General features: G+C 40.5%; 1 protein-coding gene across 2 annotated transcripts; it reads right to left on the reverse strand.

Moving 5' to 3' along the window:
* Positions 1 to 467: 467 nt before the first annotated feature.
* PLK4 (polo like kinase 4) lies at positions 468 to 13281 on the reverse strand. Of its 2 annotated transcripts, XM_050320495.1 has the most exons (16): positions 13140 to 13281; positions 12557 to 12652; positions 12238 to 12333; positions 12023 to 12137; positions 9910 to 10942; positions 8150 to 8250; positions 6615 to 6988; positions 6406 to 6510; positions 5933 to 6035; positions 5350 to 5499; positions 4892 to 5022; positions 4413 to 4504; positions 3900 to 4038; positions 2234 to 2371; positions 1237 to 1343; positions 468 to 1055 (listed from the first exon to the last, which is right to left on the reverse strand). In XM_050320495.1, the coding sequence occupies exons 1-16, from the start codon at positions 13167 to 13169 to the stop codon at positions 956 to 958; spliced, it is 2910 nt and encodes a 969-aa protein (XP_050176452.1). In that variant the 5' UTR covers positions 13170 to 13281; the 3' UTR covers positions 468 to 955. The 2 variants fall into 2 exon arrangements, with proteins under 2 accessions (XP_050176452.1, XP_050176453.1); XM_050320496.1 differs by lacking the exon at positions 4892 to 5022 and having other exon boundaries at positions 5453 to 5499.
* Positions 13282 to 23436: the final 10155 nt, after the last annotated feature.

The following is a 23436-nucleotide window of genomic DNA, read 5'->3' on the forward strand; positions in this document are numbered from 1 at the left end:
TCACAAAAGCTGATGAGAAAGCACTTTTATAAGCTAATTCATAATAAGTACTAGTTCTATATCTTCCTTGATGTTCCTAGTGCTAAATTCTTCATTTCCCAGCTATTTCCTTGATTTGGGCATGACAAAATAATCAGAATTCTCTCTTTTAGACACTAGACAAATAAGGAGAACTGACTTGAATCAAGGCTGGGTTTAGTGATCTGTAGGCCAGAGGTAAAATACTGAATATACAAAGCACAGCACAATTTTTTTAGTTCAACAAGTTAGAAGTAACTTTGTGCAAGAGTTTTAGACTTGTTTCTTCCCAAGCTTCACCCAGCCCTAAATTCCCAACATATGATTTTCTCTAAAATACCAGCTCAGCTCCTGTCATAAGCTGAGCTTAATACTTTGAGAGCCCTTTCTTCTCACCATTCACTTGATCATGAAACAAATAAATAGATACAGACAATTACCGCTGCATTTATTTTTTTTTTTTTTGTATCAAATGCTTGTGCAGGGAAGTTTAAGCTGCTGCTACAAAAAATAAAAAGAAAGTTATAAAACATATACATATTTACATATATTACTTGTAACACATAAAAATATTAAGTTATTTACAAATACTTCAACAGCACAGATACATTTTCCTTGACTGTTCACACTGAGTAAGCAGTGGGGCAAGAAAAAAAAAATACAACAGATTGAGATTATTTCCAAAAACTTAATGCGGTCAAGAACTGAATTGCTCAAAGTGTTGCTTGAGCAAGCTTATCCATCATTTTGATGAAAAGCCATATTTTGTAGGATACTTTACACAGAATTTCCTATACAGAAACAGAACAACCCTTCCTACCTTTTTATCAGATAGTGGAAGAATGTCTGCATAAGCTGAGTAAGATCAGTCACTTCACTTAAAAGTCAGTGAGTGAGTTTATTAAGCTCTCATGACGTGACACCCGGTTTGCTTTAATCAGTGAGCACCAGCTGGACTGGTAAACATCACAAGAATAGAAGACAGACAGTGCAGTTTCTCTTTGATGTATTCTGGCAACTTATCATTTTCTCCATACCTAGAGAGGCAAAAGAGCATAGAAAAATACAGATGCTTAAATAATTTTATTTTATTTATTAAGATTACATAGGCTAATCAGCTGTGAAGTCATTGAAAAGCTTAAGTTTTAATATTTACAAACCAAAATCAGCCTTGCACTGACCATTAGCTGGACTATTTTATAGCAGGAAGAGACTCACCTGGTTGTCTGGCCATCTGGAGATGTGTAAGTGATAGAAGAAACACCTGCTTGGGCCACCAGCTGGGATCCATCGTTAAACTGAACCCACACTGCTCCACTGGTCAGCTAATGGAAGAAATTGCATTTTGGTTTGAGGATATGAAATACAAAATTACATACCTAGAATTTTTCTAATAGTTGAAGCTGAAAGTTTTTCAGAGTTGCTGGAGGGACTTAGGTATCGTGGCCAGTCTTTTTAAAAGATAAAGATTGCATGGATACTACTTTGGAGTTAAGTAGTCTCATGTAAACTTCCTAAGGTTTCAGATGCTCAGCTTTAAGTCATCCTTGTCAATGACTGTTAAAGAATTACCTTTAGCTTAAGCACTCCTAAAGAAATTCTGAATAGAACCAAACTTAAAACAGAGGCCCATTTGTGAGAGTTCTTTAAAGTTTATATATATATATATAAAGCAACCTTTTTCTGTTAGGACAGGAAGTTTTATCTGGATTGCCAGATTTTTTAAACCTAAAGCTGCTCCCACAGAAAAGCAGAAGGAAAATGTCTTTGTAAGGAAACAGCTTTTCCTGTTGTAGAGGCAGATTCATTTCTCTTGTACAGATCTGGTGCATACGTGTTAAAAATTCCTTGTCATGACACCTTTACATCTATATTAGTGAACAGACAACTTTAGAGTTTCAGTTTTTCACTTGAGTCAAATTTAAATGACAGAAGACACTGAAATAGACAGTAATAACCATAGGAAAGTTTTGATAACTGAAATACTGAACAATTATTTTAGCTTCTTCTACTTACGTAGTTCACCATGGCGTTCATCTAAGACACTTATTTAAAAGCATCTTTCCACATACACATTTTAGATTTAAACTGTAGCAAAGCGCAACTGAATGATTTCTCACAAATCAAGTTTAAAGTTAAGGACTTACTAATACATATCTCAAATATAATAGGAAAAACCCCAGACTTTCCTCCTTTATCAGTATTAATTTCTCACCTGGGAAGCCCAACCAACGTTTTTCACAAAGACAGATTTTACAAGTTGGGCTGAATTTGGACTGCATTCTGTTTGATGAACAGAGGAGCACATTGTTTCAGCCGTGTTGGTCACAAATGTAGGCTTTTCATACACCACCTAGAACCCAGAGATGCACAGAATAAAGCCTTAAGTATTAATCCCACTGATTATGTACCAGCTTAATGGTCAATGACCACCTGTTCATATATACAGACAGATTTAGCTTGTATGCTTCATTTAACAGCATTACAGTGTAAAAACCCCACAGGACATCTCCCTGTAGTCACAAAGGAATTGCTTTCCCTAAGTTTTCTACTTCATTTGTGGTTTTGCTGTCAGAAAACCCTGTCCAGCTTCAGCAGAACATGTGCAGCACATTAGACTATAACAGAGCCCTCATTCAGATGACCACTCAGCCAATATTTTACAATTATTTACAACAGGCGTTGCTGTTAATTGGAAACCAGAACATAAAACATTAATAGAAGGGTTCTGTAGCACATACAGAATCTGTTATAGGTTTAGAGAGACCTTTAGGACAACACCACAACTACTCCCTACAAGGAATATGTTCTGCTACTCAGATACCTCCTCCCACAGTCACAGAGATGACAGAGATGAGTGCTGTGCTTAGCAGTGTTTAAGATTCAGGTGCAGTGAAAAGATGCAAATCAGGGAATGCCTCAAATAGGAGAATTTGGTCAGGAAAGAGATCAGGATCCAGATAATTACAGGAAGCTGGAAGAAACAACAAGCTGTACAGATATATATCAGGATATACAGATCTAGTTCAAGTATCAAGGAAACTGACACATATAGTTCTTAAAGACTGAAGTGTCTTGCTGTATGGCAAATAGAGACTGAGTTTGAATCCTGAACCCTCAACTTACAACTCCAGTGATAGGTAACCTTCAGTCAGTGTGAAAATCAACACCAATACTGAAGCCCTAAGGAATTTTTGTTGCCAGGTTCACCTCAGTCAAGTGAAATTTGTCAGATTCTGCACTAACAACATGAGCTACACAATCGAAGAACAGAGATGCAGATTGATGTAGATTCAACAAAGTTCAGATGATACAAACTCAGTGTGCCAAGACCCCTATATATATATATGTTTATTCCCCAGTCAGCTGAGGAAGTTTTATCAGGACTGTGATGCAGGAACCAAAGCTTGGTGAGTATTTTAAACAAACTGGATGAAATTGCTCACAAAGCCTTATTGGCTACATATGTTTTCAGTTACCCTTTTTTTATACACACACTAACACTTGATTATTTCAGAACAGCCTCAAGTGCCCATATCCTTTGTGACTACCATTCAATATACACTGCTGAGGAGCTCTCCGATCAGACACTCTGCTGTATAACACTCTGCTATATATGAGTAAGTAATTTTCCAACTCTGTTCCTAGGAGGAATTTGTGGTAAAATTTTGGAGTATTCTGATTTTTCAGATGATCCTAAATCCAGGTATCAAAAGTTAATTGAAATCAAAGTCAACATTTCTAGTCAATATGCTCACAAAGGGCTAATAACAACCTACATCCATACAAATGTAATTCCGTTAGTTCAAATAAAAGAGCAATATTTGAATTCCTACAGGAGAGCAGTTTCCATGGTATGTTTTGTGTACTTATGTACTTACAGGAGTACAGTTTGGAGTCTGAACTGGAGTAGAACTGGTAGCCTTATTTCTATCCAGTGCCACAACTTCTTTGGGACAGTTTGTATTGTCCAACAGGGACGGTGTCACAGCCTGTGGTGATTCAGTATTACCAGGTTTTCTGGAAAAATATGAGAAAAAAGTGGAAAAAGGTCCGTCCAAAAGGGACTCAAGAAACATGTGAGGAGATGTTGCTTTTCCTTCAATTCACTACAGACTGTCCAAAACACAGCCATGTCTTCTGCAGAATTGTTTTTACACCTGCTAATTGCTAGCCTGGTTTAGTCTGAATCCACAAGTGCACATTATCTTGCTATCAAAGGAGGCTCTGCAGGTCAAAAATAAGGTATTTATTATACATGCTTTTAAGTTAATATTTGCTAATGACTGTGAGCCTCTGTTAAGCAACCTTGGCTTCTGCAAACGTTTGCTGCATATAAGGCTGCTGAATGGGAATATTCAAATACTTCAGTATTTTCAAGGGAAAGATACTACCTTCCAACAATTATTGGAAAAAATGGAACACTTCCACTCCTTTTTTCTTCTTCCAAAACAGCAGATTCCAGAGCAAGGCATATACGATGTCCCTGAAATTAGAAGGAGTTAAATAAAGTCTTAAATTGAGAACGAAGTATTTCGTACATGTTTAGTGTGGCAGGCGAGCCCACACAAGGAAATTTCAATGGTAGTAAATCTTTCAAGTTGTATAAAGCAGCTTCATCAGTCCTGTTTAATCCTTTCACCAGGCAGGCAAACCTGCTTTACACACTATCAAGAATTTCCTCTCAGCCTTTGTTGTGAGGCAATTTTATTGTAACCTTTACATTGATATTTGCTCTTCTAAAAACACCATCCTTCCTCCTGGCCAGTGTAATGAAAAACATGAAAAGCAACATTGGAAGCACATTTGTGAAAGGGAAACTGTTTTTAGGAAACTGCTTTGCACTGGAAAAGGTCTGTGTAAAACACTTTACTTCATTTGCATGATCCATATAAACTTGTATTTCCTTCTTCAACCCTGCTTCATTTTCTCCTTTCAAAGTGAAGGATTTCCCTGATTTTTCAATCACACGAGTTATACCAGCTGTCTTGTGTATCTTTGCTCCTGTAAAAAAAAAAAAGTAACAACTTTTAGTGTGAACTGTACAGATTTCTGCCAGTACATTCTGCTCCACTATTGCAAAGAAGAGCAATAAAAACCAAGTTGTAACAAATAACACTTTAGCAACATGTACTTCCTGAAATAAGGAAATAATGAATAATCAACTAATCTACAAGTGCTAGAATAAAGACAGAGTGGACAAAAAACCCTGTTTATAGTGCAGTATTTTCTTCAAACTAAAGTGATTGTTGTTTAGTATTTGGCAATATTTTAGTGCAGCTCTAATATAATGATCTAACTATTTGCATAATTGCAGTAATTAATACATACCATCATAAAAACAAACTTCAACATCTGCAGTGGGTGAATTTTCCATCAGCATACACTTGGCATATTTTGTATAGAATGTCACCTTGGGGGTTTTTGTTCTTACCAACTGCACAAACTTGGCTGCATACTGGTATTTTTTCCAGTACTTTTCTGAAAAAGAAAATATAAAAACTTTTTTTTTAAGAGTTAGCAGATTAAACACTGTGCACCAGCTTGAAGACAAGCAATTTAAAATATGTATTTGATAGCTGAAGTTTCTGAGTAATATTTCTGACTGACTTACTTCTACCAACAGTTCCCAGTATGAACTAAGAAAAGATGATGAGAGCTTTCATTTTAGTGCACTACATTGCAAAGGGATGACTCCTTAGAACTCCCATATAAAAGACATTAAAACCTCTGGATTTACACTTTCTTGTGAAATTTCAAGACAGTTTCCAGTTAAACTGTAGTTTGAATCTTATTCTAAAAGGAGTTTTACTTCACAGCTATCTGAAAAATAGTGGCTAAAAGCTATGAAGTCTCAAGGTTCACTTAAAATATCACATTGATCATCATAAGTTTAAAATAAATTTCAGGTTACCTGGCAAGTTGTCAAAATTATACATGCAGGTGCCTTCACAAGAAGCAGGAGGTCTGTCACCAAGAAGGAAACCTTTTCCTTCATTTGGATGATAAACTGCAATCTAGAAAAAGGAAACAAAAATTGTGTTTAGTTTACTATGGCGCTCTGTGCTTTTAATAGGTATGGAAATAAGTCACAGTTTAATTAATTACCATGATTTACCATGAACACTCTCTATTAATTATTTAACAGCAACCTTTTTCAACAATACCTCACCTACTCCAAAAGTCAAATCCAGTTTTGCTCTGAAATAATTGCTTGCTCCCTATATTTGTATGGCTGTTTACAAATACAGTTTACAGAAATGTTTACAGGCATATATAAACACTGGATTTCAAAACAAACAATCACTTAAATAAAAAAACCCAAACCCTCTGTATGAACTCCAAGCCCTTCATATATCTGTGAAAAAAAATCCAAAACATACTCACCACATTTCCATCACAAGATATTCTGAGAACTTCTTTCACAAGTTCCTGTGAATGGTGTTCTTTCAGAAACTCCATACACACTTCCCCAGTATCTAGAATGCTCACCTACAACATATTAAATATACCAGTTCAACAAAAAGACTGTTAACTTTCTGGAAAGGCAAGATACCACTTTTTCCCCCCACAAACGCTTACAGAAGAGAACATACCACTGCGTTTTTTGTTTTTTGCCTGATGGGTTTCAGCCTGCGAGCGTTGAGGGGTGACACGATACTCCGCAGCGCAGCTTTCTGGGGTGCCGGTGGTTCTTGGCCCCACGTTTGGGTTTGTTCCGAGGTTGACCAAAGGCCACATGTGGGAGATGGCTGAAACTTCTCAGATTTGCAGAGAACTCCAGGGATGCATTTCTTTGGGTTTCTCTGGTTTAAAGAATGCGGACAGTCGACAGATGCATCGTGATTCCTTATCTCTTTTAAGGTGTTCCACGCATTTCTGGGTGCCTCTTGCTGCACATCGAGATGATACCGAAACCCTCCATGTGCATTACTGCTGCCAGTTATGTCTGCAGGTGGTCTCAGAGGAACTGAAAGCATCATAAAGGTACATTGTGGATTTGAAGAGTCATAGTCAGCAGGAAAAAACGCTATTATGGTTTTAAAAGCTTTTCAAAAGATCATCTTAGAAGGCTTTATTTAAGTGAAGAATGGGATTCCTCAGTTCAAACCATCAGGCTATGACCTTAGTACCAATCAACACCACTGCTAATAAAATTCCAGTGCTACTTAAATAAAGCTGTTACTAGATTTCATTTATGATGGTCTTTTTAGTCTTTATATATCGATTTTAAAAACCATTTATAAACAAAATACTAAGATTTCAAATAGAGTCTTAAACAAGAAATACTTTAATCTGTTGAAAGACAGCTTACTTACCATGCAGATAAGCACTAGTACTAAGTGTCATTCATGTTCTAGGTTATCTAACTAATGTTGTATCATCAGAGGTTTTAGTACTCAAGATGTTAAATGCATACTCCAAATCTGCTGGTTTATTTCCAGACCAAAACCTATTTTTATCTTTAAGCTTCCTATAAGTGCCTTCCTAGTTCTGATATTTAAGCCCTTGATCAACTTTCACCTCACCCACATAACTATTGCACTCCTCCTGCCGTGTGGCTGAACAGTTGAGAAGGGACAAAAGTGAAACAGGATTGTTCAGACCATATGTCATCTGCTTCAAATTCCCTGTAGGCAGGAAAGGAAGGAGTCCAGTAATATCACAACAAAAAGGCCAGAATAGATCTGTGGTTTATTTGTATGATTAAATTACATTATTTGCAAATGACGTAACGATGCATGACAAATAACACCTCCTTCCCTTCTGTCTCTTTTGTCCTTTCCTCCACCTCTCCTTCTGCAGCCTCTTCTCTTTCTCAGTCACTGAGGTCTCATCTTCTCTTAAGGTGTATTTGCACGTGCAAATTAATGGGCCTTTCAAGTCACCTGCTAATCTTTTGTCATGTATTTACACTCACACATTCTGGGTGACAACTGAATAATTACGGCAGGTTCTAGAATTCTATTTTCCTCTTTTGTTGATGCTAAAATACTAACAGAAAATAATGAGCTCATTTTAGGAAACTCAGTATTCAAATTCATTGTACAAAGAACAGAAAACCCCACCAAAACAAGCCACTACTCCAACTTGAGTGCAAAAATAAATACCCAACTGCTAAGGAACACACCATTGGTTTGCATGCTTCCAAGCCACTGCTGCATTGTCTCAGCCTGGGACTTCTGCTCTAATAAACCCACCTGGGGCTTCACTGGGTAGAGATAATTTGAGCTGCAAAAGAAAAGTTCCACAGGTAATCAAGATTACATCAAAGACACTTGCACAACAAAAGTTATAATGTTAGAGCTGCAGAAAGCACAACACACTTAGAACATTTAAGAATTTCAGGTGGCATTTTGTAGCTCTAGGCAGCATAGAACATGCTCCTTTCACTTGGTAAAGCATAAGAAAATAAAACACTGTTTCCAAATGGAGTGAAAAGTTACTACTAATTTTTAGCACAAATTTAAGCCTGTTAGCACTCACTCTTGGAGCTGATATCCATGAACAAAAAGAGCCATTGATAATGCTGCCAGCAGTGGCTGCTCTTACATCTGGCTCTTAATTCACAGTACAGGAAACAGCCTTGGAGAAGACTGTGATGACACAACACCCATGACCCCATGAGTGGATCTCATTCAGCATAACACATGCAGCTGAAAGATGTAGCCAATCCCACCACCTAAACCAATTTGAATTTATATAAAATACAATCAATCCCAAAGATTATAAAGATTTTTTTTTAACAGTTTTTCAGACAACAGATAGATTAGACCTATGTAGTCCCAGGTGAACTCAAGCTGTTGAAGGATAAAGAATACACATAAAACCACTCACTGCAGAGTCACTGACCTGTTGTCAATTCACACTAAGCTCCTGTAAGGCTTTTTATCTCTGTAGCCTATTCTTTGTCTGCACTTTCTCTTAGTGATGATCCCTATTCTACAATTGGCAAGGACTCAGTCATCACCAAAAACACCCCAAAAACACAGTATATAAATATCTAATTTAAGTCTTAGGACCTCACACTTAGGATTGCTGTGCAGGCTAACTATGTCAGGGGCTTTCCTATAATCAATTATGTTAAAAAAGTAGTACCCATTCAGTTAATCCCCACACTCACATTAATACTCTCTCATGTTTACATTAAGCATGGGTTTATGACATCATAGGAAAGAAAAGAAGGCATTAATATTTGCATAAATGTTTTGATTCAGACATTTCTCAAACTAGAAAGAATGCACATGCCCACTGAACTTGTTGAACAGAGCCTTATGTCAAACATTAGAGAGTAGTCAAGAAAAACTTCTTACTCCATGTACTTTTTCTAAGAGAAAAGTGCTTGTTTGTCTCTTCCCTGAACTGATTTGCAAAGAGAAAAACATGTGAAACTCTGCCACTTCCTAGTGTGGAGAGAAATGCATGAACTAAGATATGAAAGTCCTTAAAGTAGAAAATGGTTCTTTGATATTCTGTTGATGGAAAACATACAGAAAGAAGCCAGGATTTTTACCCAGAAGCTACAACCAAGTACGGAACTAAATTTCAGATCATTATCTTTGAGTGAGTGACACTTTACTTTCTGGTACACCACTTCTTTAATCTATTGCCTAATCTTCACTTAATTTTATCTTCTGTAAGCATAACAGAGAAAAACCCACAAGAGATCAGCAAGCAAAAATGCTGGTAATTACACTTTAAATGCCTTCTACCTTAGTCTGTTTCTTCTGCAAAGAACAATTTAGCAAGGCTCTCTACTAGGATTGCTGTGGGGAAAGAAATACTTAACTTGCTGGAAAGTTAAAGTCAATAATACAGTATTACCAGAAAGAAGTCAAAAATACAGTGTTACCAGCTCTAAATTTCATCTTAATAAAAACTGATTCTTACTGTGGCTGATCTTTGACAGGTGGAGATATCTGCCCTTCAAAAGAACCAGAACCACTAGAAGTCTTCTCCTTAAATATTTCTCCTATATCAGTGTAGCTGTTGGCAGGGGAAAAGTATTCCATATTTTCCCTTGTTCCTACTTTAGGCTTGGAAAGCACTTCCATGGAGTGACATCGATCGATGACATTGGATATGCCTTGAGTGTGACTGTGGGATGTGCCAGACCTATCCGAGGAGTGGGCTCGTCGGAGGTAGCGCGAGTGGGGTCTCTCTTCTTCGGGCTGAATGGTTCTTCCCCTGCCCGGTACACCGATCTCCTTTCCCTGAATCCCCCACTGATGAAAAGAGCCACTTCCATCTCCTGAGGATTTATTACTGGAATTCTTGTTTTGAGGAAAAAAAGTGATTTTATTCGGGAGTGGCTGTCCAACTACCAGCTTCTTCTTTTCCTTCAGGTAACCACTGGTGCTGACGCTGGAAGAGCCCGTGAAGGTTGTAGAGATGGTAGCGTTTCCACTGTCCATGGAATCTTCGGAAGTTCCCAGATCTTTACTCTGCGCAGAGCTCGACCTGGACATAAAAGGATGATCCAACACCGAGGAAAGGCTCAAGCGATCCGCGGGATTTTTGCGGAGTAACCTATGTATAAGGTCTTGCGCCTCCCTCGACAAAAAGGCTGGCATCTCATAATCTGCCAGAACTACTTTATTCAGGGTGTTCTTGACCGTGTCCGTGTCAAAAGGTGGCTTCCCGATAAGAAGCGTGTAAAACATACAACCCAAAGACCACACGTCCGATTCGAGCCCGTGCGGACTCCTCGTGGCTATCTCTGGGGAAATGTAATTTGGAGTTCCACACATGGTGTAATGCTTTTCATGAGGCATTTTCAGCTGAGTTGCGAGTCCAAAATCAGCGATCTTGACGTTCATGTTGTTGGTGAGTAAGATATTGGAAAGGGTGAGGTCTCGGTGCAGTATTCCATGAGAATGGAGATACAGCATTCCTGTGATAATCTGATGCAAGAAGTGTCGGGCTGTCAAAACATAAAACCAGATGCTTTAGTCTTTATAACTGAAATCACAGCTCTGAAAATAACTCAGCTTCAAGTCTGCTATTGGCCTTGCTTTTTTTTTTCTAATAAAAAGAACATTACAAGGATGTTTAGTGTCATGCTACTGAGACTGTAATTAACTTTCTGCTTTCTACTTCAAGCCAAGTTGGCATGACTATGTTCTACATTAACGAAAAACTTGTGTAATGCAGTAACCAAACCTGTGCCTTTGCTAATAGAATAAAGGAAACAGGACTGGAAACACTTTTAATTGGCCTAAACTTTCTTACATTAGATTCTTAACAATTAAAATAAAAGTTAAGTTTCTCATTACTTTCAGAAACAGCAAATAGACAAAATCAAGCAGCTTCACTATGTGCAGATTTTAAAATATAGGAGGCAATTTGGATGATATTTATTTTATCATTAGCAAACTGGCAAGGCTCAAAAGCGTGTAAGTTCACGACATTGGGACAGCCTTTGTGTTGTATTACACTACAAATTCAGTGAATATTCAGGAGTTATAGCTTACAGCAGGAATAACAAAACCACATCCAGCCTGAAACAGCATAGCTTTTTGTAATGTTGCAATTACAGCAATTTTAAGAATCATTCTTCCTAGAGCAAACAAGTTACAGCCTTCTTTCTTCTCTTAACAAAGAATGGTGAGTAACAAACATCAGAAGAAACCACTCCTCAAAGGAAGAGGCTGCTTTATCCAAGGCTTTTAGAAGTAAGGCACCATCAGATGATCCCTTTTTTCGGGAAAAGGTATGAGTTAAAGAGATGATGCTTGTAGAGCTGTTCCCCTTTAATCCAGTCCTGTGATCTGGGTTCCAAAAAATCCATATTTATATTAGTTTCACAGAATTAGATTAGAGACGATAGAGAAGCAGGTAAACTGGAAGAACTGTGCAAGAGATGAGCAGCCAGGTAAGGCTGGAAGCAATAGAGGCAATAACCACCGAATCCAGACAGGCTAAAACCTTCTTAAATATTTATTGGGCGAGCAAAAATGCAAAGAGTTAATGCAAAGAGCTCCACAAAACAAAAAAATCCCACCTTCATCTTCTGAAAAGGGTTTCTTTCTGTTCTTTATGTATCTGCTCATTTCACCATTGTGGCACATCTCGAGTATCAAGTATACGTAGTTGCTATCTTCAAAATAGTTATACAGCTGGGAGATAAACCAAGGAAAGAAATAAATCAAAATCCATTTTGTAGACTATACAACAAGTCACACATACAGCTCTGTGCACAAACCCCACAATTCTTACCTCGAGTATAGACGGATGCTTTAGCTGACAATGTATTTTCACCTCATTCTGAACCCTCTGTACCATTCCAACTTTGTGCATGGCTTTTTTATCTATCTGTAAATGGACCACAGAACACTTTTCAAGCACTGCAACACTGACTACATACTAATTGTATTTGGTTGTACTACATCTTCCAGGATTGAAACTCAATCTAAATACCCGTTATATACAAAAAACCCAACCCAAAACATCAGTGCCCAACTGCACAACCCCAACCCCGTTGCAACTTGCGCTCAGTCTCCCGGGAGACAGACGCTTCCTTGGCTGGCTGCCTTACCATTTTGATGGCCACTTCCAGACCGGTTTTCAGGGACACCGCTCTGTAGACCCCTGCGAAGGACCCCTTCCCCAGGAGGTTCCCCACCTTGAAATCCTGCAACACGAACAAACAAGCGCCGTCAGAGCGGGGGGGCTTCGTCCCTCGGGCTGCGGAGCGCCTCTCCCCACGCGGACCCTCCCACCGCACCTGTCCCCCCGAGGCCGGACAAAGCCCCCCGGGGGAGGGGGGTGGTACCTGGACGGAGCTCTCCGGGGCACGGCGGCGGTGCCCGGCGGGGCCGCACAGCCACCCGCGCCGCATCCTCCTGCCCAGCTCCGCGCTCGGGGCTCGACTGCCGCCGGCGCTGCCCGGGCTCCCCTTCCCGGGGCCGCCTTCCCGCCGCGCCTCCCGCCGCTCCCGGGCCGTGGGACACACCCGCCCCCGGCTGCCATGGCAGCGGCCGCCCCCGGAGACACGTGGGGACGCGGCGAAGGCGCGGGAGGAGCCGCGCTCCCGCAAAACACCCGCCCGAGGCGGGCGGAGCCCCCGCCCGGCCCCTGCGCGCCCCGCGGCCCGCGGCGGGAGGGACCGCGCTCCGCACCTCTATCCGCTCGCCTATGCAGGTCGCCATGGCGCCGGCCGCTCTCCCTCCGCCGGGTCCCGCGCTGCCGGTTGTGCCGAGGGCCTGGGCCGCGGCTGGCCCATCAGGGCGCCCCGGGCCGCCCGCCCCGGCGCGGCCCCGCTGGCTCCCGGGCCCCGCGGCGGCCCCTCCGCGGCACCGCCGCCGACATTTTGAAAAGTCGCGCCGTTACCCCCCGGCCCCGCCCCGCCCCGCCCAGGGACGAGGCTGCGTCTGACGCAAGCGCGTCACGCAGCGCCGCGCGCGCGGCGCTCGCGGACCGGGCCGGGAGGGGAGGGGCTGCCGCGCGTGCGCGGGGCGGCGCGTGCCCGTTCCCCCTCGGCTCGCGGAGCGGCCGTTGCGGCGCGTGCGCGCTGTGAGGGGGGAGGCGCGCGGCGGTGGCGGGAGCGGGCGGTGCCCTCAGCCCGGCTGCGGGTGTGTCCTCAGTCACTGGCGTCACCTTAGCCACGGCTGTCACCTCAGTCCTCGGTGTCACCTCAGTCCTGGGTGTCGCCTCAGCCCTTTGTGTCACCTTAGCCCCTTGTGTCACCTTTGTGTCACCGGCTGTCACCTCAGTCCTTGGTGTCACCTCAGTCCTGCGTGTCGCCTCAGCCCTTTGTGTCATCTCAGCCCGGGGTGACACCTCAGTCCTGCTGAGAGGTGCGTTGACCCTTTGGTGCCCACCAAAGCCACTCCCTCACTCCGCTTCTCAGTGGGGCAGGGAAGAGAAAATACGAAGAAGGACTCGTGGAGTCGAGAAAAGGACAGAGGGAGATCAGTCACTGTCACAGGCAAACCAAACTCGACTTGAGGGGAAAAAAGTAATTTATTATCAATCAAATCAGAGTAATATAATGAGAGATAAAACCAACCTTTAAACATCTTTCCTCCACCACCTCCTTCCCCTGAGTGGTGCAGGGAAACGGGGAATGGGGTTCCAGTCAGTTCACCGCAGATTGTTTCTGCCACTGCTCGCTGTTTCCTTCCCCTGCTCCACCATGGGGTCCCTCCCATTGTTACCATAGACTGGCAGTCAGAAACCCCTAAAACTCAATTTGTGAGCATTAGTGGGCAGGCATTCTTTTATTATCAGTGCTGGACACATAGGAGGGTTGCTCCTCTAATCGTGTGTGTGTCCCGTTCTCGGCTCAGAATAGCTAATATTTATCTACAAATTTACATATTCAGCAAACGTCTTACATATTCACTACTTCTATAAAGTTCATACATATATCAGTTGGGTCTAAGGGGCTGTGAGGGGGGGAAAAGCACCCTATATTTCCTTTTCATTACATTGTAGAGCAGCCTGATAAGTCAGCTGTTTCCTTATGTGACTTTAAAACTATTGAGTGACATTTTTCTGTTGTGTTTTATCTAAAATACATGGTAAACCAAAATCCTGTAGCTACCAACAGAGAATCTCACGTGTCCTTCCGCACCTTCATTTAGCTTTTGTTTACTGGTACAGCAGCAATCAGACCTGGTCAACAGCACTTCCATGGCTAACGTGAAACGAAGCAACATAGTTGTAACAAAGTTGTTTTTGTGAGCTAGTGACCTTTGCTTGATGAATTTTCTTTCTGTAGTTAGGGTGAATTCAAAATGCGAGGGAACATCTTCAATCCCCATTACCTCACCAGTTTGTACACATTCTTATGAGCTTTTCTATTCCTAGCTGCTCTGCTAAATATGAAATTCATCTTTGGGCAAGTATGGCCTCAAACAGTATTTAGACTCAATCCCTGTAGTGAACTGCTGGGGGTCCCTTGCACAGAATACATTTTCCCCAGTTTTTGGGGATATATTTGCTTTTCCATTTCTTACTTTTCAGCTGGTAGTTCAGCTGTGTTTTTATTTCTTGTTGACATTCAGGTGCAGTACTGTTTGCACTGCCTGAAGCAGATGTGGCTACTTCTTTCCACCCTCTGTTTCTTCCTCTGTTGTGTGGCAGGATGATCATGTGGCTACACAGTGAACCAGATTAAGGAATTGATTTGGGCTGGGGAAAAGATTTTTGTTTTCGTTGCTTTCTTTTTTTATTAGTCTGCCCTCTGAATCACCCCACCACATAAACATCTTGATGGCTCCTTCTGTACCAGGGGAGTGCTCCCAAAGAGTTATTCTGGCTAGGGCAGACAGACATTCAGGATGCAAGGAGGAGGTGCACTGATTTAGCACTTCACCTTCGGCAGTGTTTGCCAGCTTGTGGCTATAAACTTAAACAGTTCCTCCACCACTGCCTGCCAACTTTCATTGTCGGGATAAAATACAGAGGTGGCTGCACTTTCTCCTTCAGAGAATGAGGCTCTTGGGAATGTGCATGCAGTCATGCACTCCTTAATCAGTGTAAAATGGATTGTGGATAAGTGTATGCGTCAATTGGTGAGAATCCTTCAAGGTAAAATGGAAGCTGTGTAAGTGATTAAATAGAACTGGTTTGTCAAGCTGTGCAATATTAACAGTCATCACTGGTTTGAATAACTAGGGTGGAAGATTAGCAAAAATAAGACATTCAGTTTAATTTCAAGGCTAGATTTTTAACCTGAACAGCGATAAGAAAAGTTCTGTGAGTGAATTTATGTGCCAGAAGTATGACTGATACATATTGGCATTGGGGGCAAACTAAATAACTAACAGCATACAAAATATGCTGCATGACTGTACAGAGGACAAAATTTGTAGGTAGAGGCAATTCCTTTTTATATTAGCTACCACAGCTGGAAAAGTGTATGTGCTTTAGGGCACAGGCACGGAATTCTCTGAAGTTCTGTTGTGTAGTGTGTAGCATATTTGGGGTTACGTAGTAGTTGGGAGGTTATAAATAGGAAGCCTTCAGAAGATGGTCGTGTTTCTTGCATAAGATTGGGAGGTAGATGTCAGTGTCTAGCCTCGCTTCTTTTTCTTTCACATCTCCCCATTACAAGGGGAGCCAGAGTCTTTGGACTTTCAGTGAGTAGCTGCTCCTCCACTACTTGTCAAGCCAGCAACATGCGGTGAAACAACTCCTTCCTCTGTCTGATTAAAAAGAAACTCAAATCACTATTCTGTTGTTGGGTTGAATTTATGACTGCAGGGGTCAGCATCTGCTGCACGCAGAGCTTGTGAGACAAAACTACTGATGTAACAAATCCCTTGCTAACTCTTTTTATCAGAGAGAGCACAGATATCTAATCTTATTTGCAATGCTTAAGTGTGGAAAGAAATGCTATCATAAAGTCTTCTTTAAGTAATTTTAAGGGAGTAATAGGACTCCCTTAAAACAGGGCCTGACAACCTTCTTTCAACTTCATTGCAGGAACAAAATGTGAAGATTTAGAGTGTCCTTCATCAGTGGAGAAGCCTGATTAGCAACAAAAATAAAAAGGGGCTGAGTATGGGGATGATAAAAAGCAAAACTAAATTACTTGGAACACAGAAATTAGGAGAAAGAGGGGAAGTTCATCCTCCCTTCCCGCCATTCCGCCTCAGTCAGATGACACCTTGAAGTTCTAAAGCCGATGGAGCTCTGCCAGCCTTCCCCAGAGTGTAAGGGAGCGACCACAGATTTTTGAGTAGAAGGTGAGCAAGAACTGTCAGAAGTGCTGTAGTCTGCAGCAGTGGGGATGGTTTAGCCTGCGCTAGTGTGTTGTGCCTTAGACACAGCATTAGGTAGCAAAAATGGTTATTCAAATCTGATGTCTCTGGGCTGCACTGGCTAATTTTATGAGCATGGATTTTTGTCTTTGCTATTGAGATTCATCTATGTGTAACAAAAATTGTGCAAATCAACCTTGTCCTTGAACTGACATGAAGAATATAAAAGTTTTTGCTGGTCTAAATCAACAACAAAGTTTTTATTTTATCAGGCCTTTCTCATTTAAATTTTCTCAAAAAAACAAGCCCTCTTGGTTTTCTGGTTGTAACTCTTAATTTTAACAAACCATTTAATTAAAAGCTGGAAGCAGCCAGTGCATTTGTAAAGCTATATTAAAAAAATGTATGGATGCAGCTGTGGGGTTCGTATAGGCAAGAATATGCATTTACAAAATAAACATGTTCAAACACTGACACTGGGAACCCTCTCAGACAGTGCTTGATCACAGGGCGTAAAGCTACATTTTACAAATCATGATCTGTCAGCATTGGTTGTTCTGCAGCTTTGCTTCCATCTTGCCAACAAGGTTTATGACACTAGTAGTTTCACTTATTTAAAACATACATATTTATTTCTCATTGCTACTTTCGACAGATGCAGTGTGTTGTCATACTTATCTGGTAGTGTAGTGCCAGTCTAATTAACAGAAGTTGAGTCTTTTCCAAACCATTGCTGGTGTGTCCTAGGTACATAAGGAGCTGTGAGCATGTAGTGATCCATCAGCTGTGGCTTTTATTTCACCACTAAGACTAAATAAATTAAAAAAAAAAAAAACAAACACAAAACAACCACCTGCTTTTATGCTTTTCTCCTTCAGTGACACTCAAGTGTCACGATAAAGTCATTCTTACTGACACTGTACTTTTGTGATGGACATTGTTCCCCAGTGTTATTTCCAAGTTGACATTAGAAGTTGTTTTGTTCAGCAAATAAAACTTCCCACAAAAACATAATCACAATGGATCATTTTTGCCAAAGAAATCAAAAACAAGGTGTAGTTGATGATTTTTTGAAAAATTAAGTTGTGGTGTTTTGAAGGTTTCTTTCTTGCTCAAAGAGGAGAAGGAAAAGTTTGAATAAGGCAACTAATGGCATCATAGATATGCTCCTCCCCTCTGCCCCTTTCTGTCAGCACCCATGCAATGTTTTTGCCAACACATGATTTCTTTAGCTAAGCAAACAAGTATTAAGGGTCCTTCATGGGCACTTTTTTAATTTGAGCATTATGAAAGTTGTTAAATGAGAACAATGCTTCCTATTAACTGATTTTTAATAACTGTGTTTACACTGCTCAGGTAGTTAAGCAGTAGGGCAAACCGATGCTTTGGAACTGTCTAGTTTAGTAGTGTACATGGTACTAGTGTCTGTTTCTCTAATAGCATACTTATAAACAACATTTATGACCTCTTCAAGTCTTTATCTTGTTGCTATAAACAAGCCAAGCTTTTTTATCCTCCTGTCATGTACTGTGTTCCCTGTTCCCCAGGTCAATCTGTATATTTTTCATCTGTATCAAATTCACCTTTTTCTCAACATGAGTTGTTAGGCCTGTCATTAAACTGACACTTAGTGATGCTATCGTTTTACTAGAAATACTTCTTCTGGTACTTCAGAAGATCACATTTTCCTTTTTCAGTCCTGTTATACTGACAGTTTATAATTTTCATGACTATTGCATTCAAATCCTTCCTTCATTATCATTCTTCAAATTTAGAAGCATCTTCTAATATCATATTTATTATTGATTAATACGCAATTGCAAGACTATGTATTACTGGATTTCGTTTCACCTCTGTTAATAAATCTGAGGGTCATCTGATTCATCATTTAGAATACCCATTCTCCTGATTCTCCTCTGAACTTTTTACCCTATCGCAGTGGAGTATCTGAATCCCAGTTTGAAATGCTCTAATTGATTTGACCCTGTTTTATCAATAGTAGTTCTTGTTTATTTGGTCTGTCACATCATCAACATGTTCTACAGTCTCAATAACAAAATTAACTGAGTTAGGCTTTCTGAAGTAATTATTAAATTATATATGTCATTTAGGACCCAAAGTTTACACTAACCTTTTGTCAGACATATATTACTAAAATGTGCTCAAACCAAGAGAGAAATACAGAAATCTCTTGGAGTTACTCTGAGGCAGCTACCATGAGCAGAATTAGTCAAACTACATTGTTTTTTACACAGAAAAGAAGGAAGGTAATGGATAGTGTGTTTGCCTTCATTGACCCACAGCCCTGCAATTCCATCTCCAGGGATCCCATTTCCATGTTAAACATGCCAAGTGACAGTGACCCTGTCATGCCCTTAGCTAGGTTGTCTCAGTAGTTAATTATCCCCACTTTAAATGCATGTGTTTATCCTAGAGGGACTTTACCTACCTTTGGCTTCAAGTCTTTTAACTTTGTGTTTCCTTTCTGCTAAAATACTACCATCATTCTGCGTTAACAAAAATGCCAGGTGGAACTAGGTACAGTACTTGTCAAAAGTCTAGTGATGTTGTATTTGGTTTGTCATAAGACTTGTGATTGAATTAAGGAGAACACCTGCAGTATTCGGTGCCATTTCTGTGATTGCTATTTGTGGTGTTAATGCCCTTTAATGCTTTCACATCTACTTTGGTCTGCACTGATGTTGGATTAATCCATCCTCAGGTGATTCCATCAGCCCTTTAAAAATATTATGACAGTATTAATCTTCTAGTAGTTATCTGAGGCTTCAAGATGAATAACAGTGTATCAGTAGAACAACGAGAGACTTTGGGAGCTCTCTTCATTTCACAGAAACACTGCACTTTGTGATAGTGAGAGGCACTGTGTTGAAACTGTTCCTATTACTGAATGTACTGTGTTCATGGAACAGTTTTTCTAAAGAAACACAGAGATGCTCAAGCTGATATCTTGCATTTACTGTAGATTTGCTGGCTGTTTTCAGTATTCCACTAAGTATTATTCTCTTACGCAAGGAGGCACAAATGGTTTGGAGAATGAGTCACTCATATCTTCCCTCATCCCTGAAGAACTGGCTGTGCTTCTGAAGAAAGCTCATTTAGACAGCATTTAGTTTGAGTTCTTCATTACTTCAGATTTGATTTTTTAAATTTTGTATAACTTCTCTCGCTTATGACTACTTTAATATGCAAGAATGCTGGAAATAGCACGTTCAGCTCAGGTGAAAGGGAGGAAAGGAAACAAACCACGTAGTACATCATTCACTCTCTGAAGACAGCTAAGGTGTGGCACAGGAAGGTGTTGAAAGGATCCCTGTCCGGTTCTGCTGTGATGTTTTACCTTTATATTTAAATATTAGAATAAATGATGCCTCAGCTTCAGAGGCATATGCTCAAGAGATTGCTGTGACCTGCCAGGAGCGAGCTCATTGGCAGCGTGCTAGTGCAGGGTGTGAATGTCAGTGTCACTGCAGCTGCAGGAGCAAAGCAGTGGAATAAGCACAGCAGTCCAAGCGTCAGGGCTTGTCCTACAAGTCTGCCTGTGTGCACTACCAACGTGATAAAGTCAGTGCAATTCTGTTGTCAAGTCCAACTGTCAAGAACAATTTCTTTTCAAACATTGAAGTTTGTATTTATACAGTCATAAAACTTCAGCAGGGTATTTTCAGGCCTTTTTCTACTGTTTTCCCGTATGTTTGTGATGGGTTTTATTGTGTGTTTTTTATTACTTTATTTTATTCAAGGGAAAGCACATGATTATGGAGGCCTGGCTGCTTCTATCTCTTTTTCACTAAAGAGAATTATGTGCTTCTACAAACAAAATAAAGTTTTATCAAATGAAAATTTTCTTTCTTTTGCTGCCCACCCACACAAATGCTTTCAAAGTTCACCTTTCAGTAAGAGAACTGAACTTTGCATTCAGAGATGAGAAACCTTGCTCTTGTCATTTAGAATCACCTGCCCAATAAAAATCTGAGTGGTGAAAAGCAAAATTTCTGTCAGTAACAATTCATTACTGGTTACTTTTTTCAGTCTGGCATTTTAACAGTTTGATCATGAATTTTGGAATGTACTTCCTGGATTTTCACTGTTTACAGTCTTGCAAGTCTTCACATCATGCTTCTTATGTTAAACATAGTAATGTAATAATTGCAATAAGTACCTCTTAGAGGTGAGCATAAAAAGCTGTTGTCACTTACATACTTCATCTTAAAAGTCACCATGCCAAAATTTGTAAGAAAAACCCTGCTGTATCTTGATTATACTGAAGCTTGGGGCAAATCTCATTAAAAGTTTTGGCTCTGACTGCGCTTGAGTAGGAGCATATGACCTATTACTTATGGTTATTATCCACACCTTCACTGTCTGTAAATTTATTTTGTATTCTAAGTTATTTACAAACTATCCATGTAATTTAGAGTTCTTGTATGACTCAGAAGATAACCTGGGGAAAAAAACCAACTCAAACAGGTTTTTTGCATGCTGGCTTGTGCAAGGGGCATTGCACCTCAGACTTAATCTGTGCTGAATTCAGGCTGGAAAAATGGCTTGAGAGGACTGCAGCATCAATTTATTGCAAATGCATTTTATTCATGTCAAGGCTTCAGTCTACTATTTCTTTCTCTACCTTGAACATCTCAATATCCAAAGGCCATGCTAACCTCCAGTTTTTACTCAGGTGGAATTTTAGCTGTTTGTCTTCAGCTCTGGAAACCTTTCCACCTTGTGTTTCCTTAGCTTTTCTCTTGACAGCCGAGTGACTGTGTACACTGGAGATGCACCTCTGCAGATACACACTGGATGAAGTGCACACTCAGTGTGGTTTCATGGCTGAGGATTCATTAGTTTGGTTTTTTTATCCTTGCCCAATGCCAGCATCGTTTCCACCCCCATCCGGATCCACCACCTAACACAGTTTATTTAGGTGTTCACTAGAGGTTTCCTTACTCTTCCTTATTGAATATTTAATTGCCAGCAGTGGGTGTAACTGCCAGTGTTGACAGATTAGTTTTATTTGCAAGCATGGACTGCTCCCTTAGGCACAATTCCTTTGTTAATGCTGTCTCCAAACCACATGGAATTATGCAACAGTCATGAGAGTAACTACTGTCTTATGCCATATTTTAATCCTTTTTGTAATTAGCATTTGCTCTTATATATGTTTTCAGAACTCAGATATTAGTAGTTAGTTGTACACTGAACTTACTGGGAGCAGATGAAGCTTGCCTCTGTTCCACAGAATGCAAAAAGACCACTGAATAGAAAACAACTGCATTTTGAACTGCACTTTATTGCCTCCAAGCAGGAAGACAGGATCATAGTAAGAAATGCTTTTGCTAATAAATAAATGGAGCATTCATATCTCAACAGTCTTTTGAAGTTAAAACCCCCACATCATCTTGAGAATAGATATTCTTTTAAGACATCATGGGTAAAAAAAAGAGTTCATCTGCCCTGGTAGAACTGTTTATCTTGCTCTTCTGGCAGAAGAGAATGAGTGGATTGACCCCATCTTTATGCTTCATTGTGAGCAGCCAAGCTAACTAAATTGTAGGAGGAAACATATGGACTTGTCATATGCAGCATAGTATCAGGTGTATTTATTTGTACTCTGAATATTTATGACCGTTCACTGTGCCATTGAGTACTGCCTTGTGTCACACGAAGCACAGAAGTTGTGTATGGGAATAAACAAGCTGAAGTGGCCATCGCTGTATTCCTGGGATACAAAACAACCTGTGACATTCATGCAGCTGCAGAGGCTGGCCTGGCTACAGCATCCTCAGTTTCCTCTAAGAGGAGCTCAGTAAAAAAGAGAGTAATATTTCTGTCACTTTTAGCAATAGAACCAACTAACTAATGTGGTTATTTTCCATCATCTTGGCTGAAAATAAATTTGCAGTGCCTGCCTAAACCATGCAACTCCTCTGAAAGCAATCACAGGACAGCACTTTTCAAGGGCAGAAACTGCAGTGGACTATTTTCAGCTCTAAAAATAAGCAGATATAGTTCCGTTGAAGTTGTACAGATTGGTACAAAGGTCCAATTTGATTTCCAGATTGGGATTTAAATTTTTCAAAACCTGGGAAGTTACATTTCTTCTGCAATATTTGCAGCTCAATAGTAAACAGCCTTACTCATAGTGAATACAAGGAAAAATAAGAATAATGTGTTTTTTGCACCAGTACAATTTACACACTGTCAGGTTGTTTTTTTCCTGCATGTTCCAGTCTCAGGGCTACTTTGACCTAATGGCTTCATGTGTGTGCCACTGCTTTTACAACTGTGCCTACTTTTTACTAGAGCCTGAGGTTGGGCCTGTGTTGGAGGATTAATGAGCCTGTGCTGAGCTTGGTGCTGCTTTGTTGGCATCAGGACTTGAGCAAGGCAGTTAGAACTGGTATGTTTGCAGTGTGCCTGAAGTTTGGAGGTACACAGGCTTAGCTTTGAAACTCCTTTCTTAAGCAAAAGCCCATGCTCAGCTTTAATGATTGAGCTCTTGGTTCTCCCTGATATTCTCTCCTACTATGAAGAGATCAGACTGGTTTTCCTTGAGAAGTTTCCATGGCATGTTTATGGCCATAATACTTTATTGCTTAAGGCTGACAAACTAGCATTGCTACAGTGCAGTAGAGTCTCTGTTTTCCTTTCAGTAGACCAAGGGTTTTGTCTTTGGTTTTGGTTTTGT

The sequence above is a fragment of the Myiozetetes cayanensis genome, unplaced genomic scaffold (assembly GCF_022539395.1).
Source record: "Myiozetetes cayanensis isolate MyiCay16 unplaced genomic scaffold, myiCay2020 scf24, whole genome shotgun sequence".
Lineage (NCBI taxonomy): Eukaryota > Metazoa > Chordata > Aves > Passeriformes > Tyrannidae > Myiozetetes > Myiozetetes cayanensis.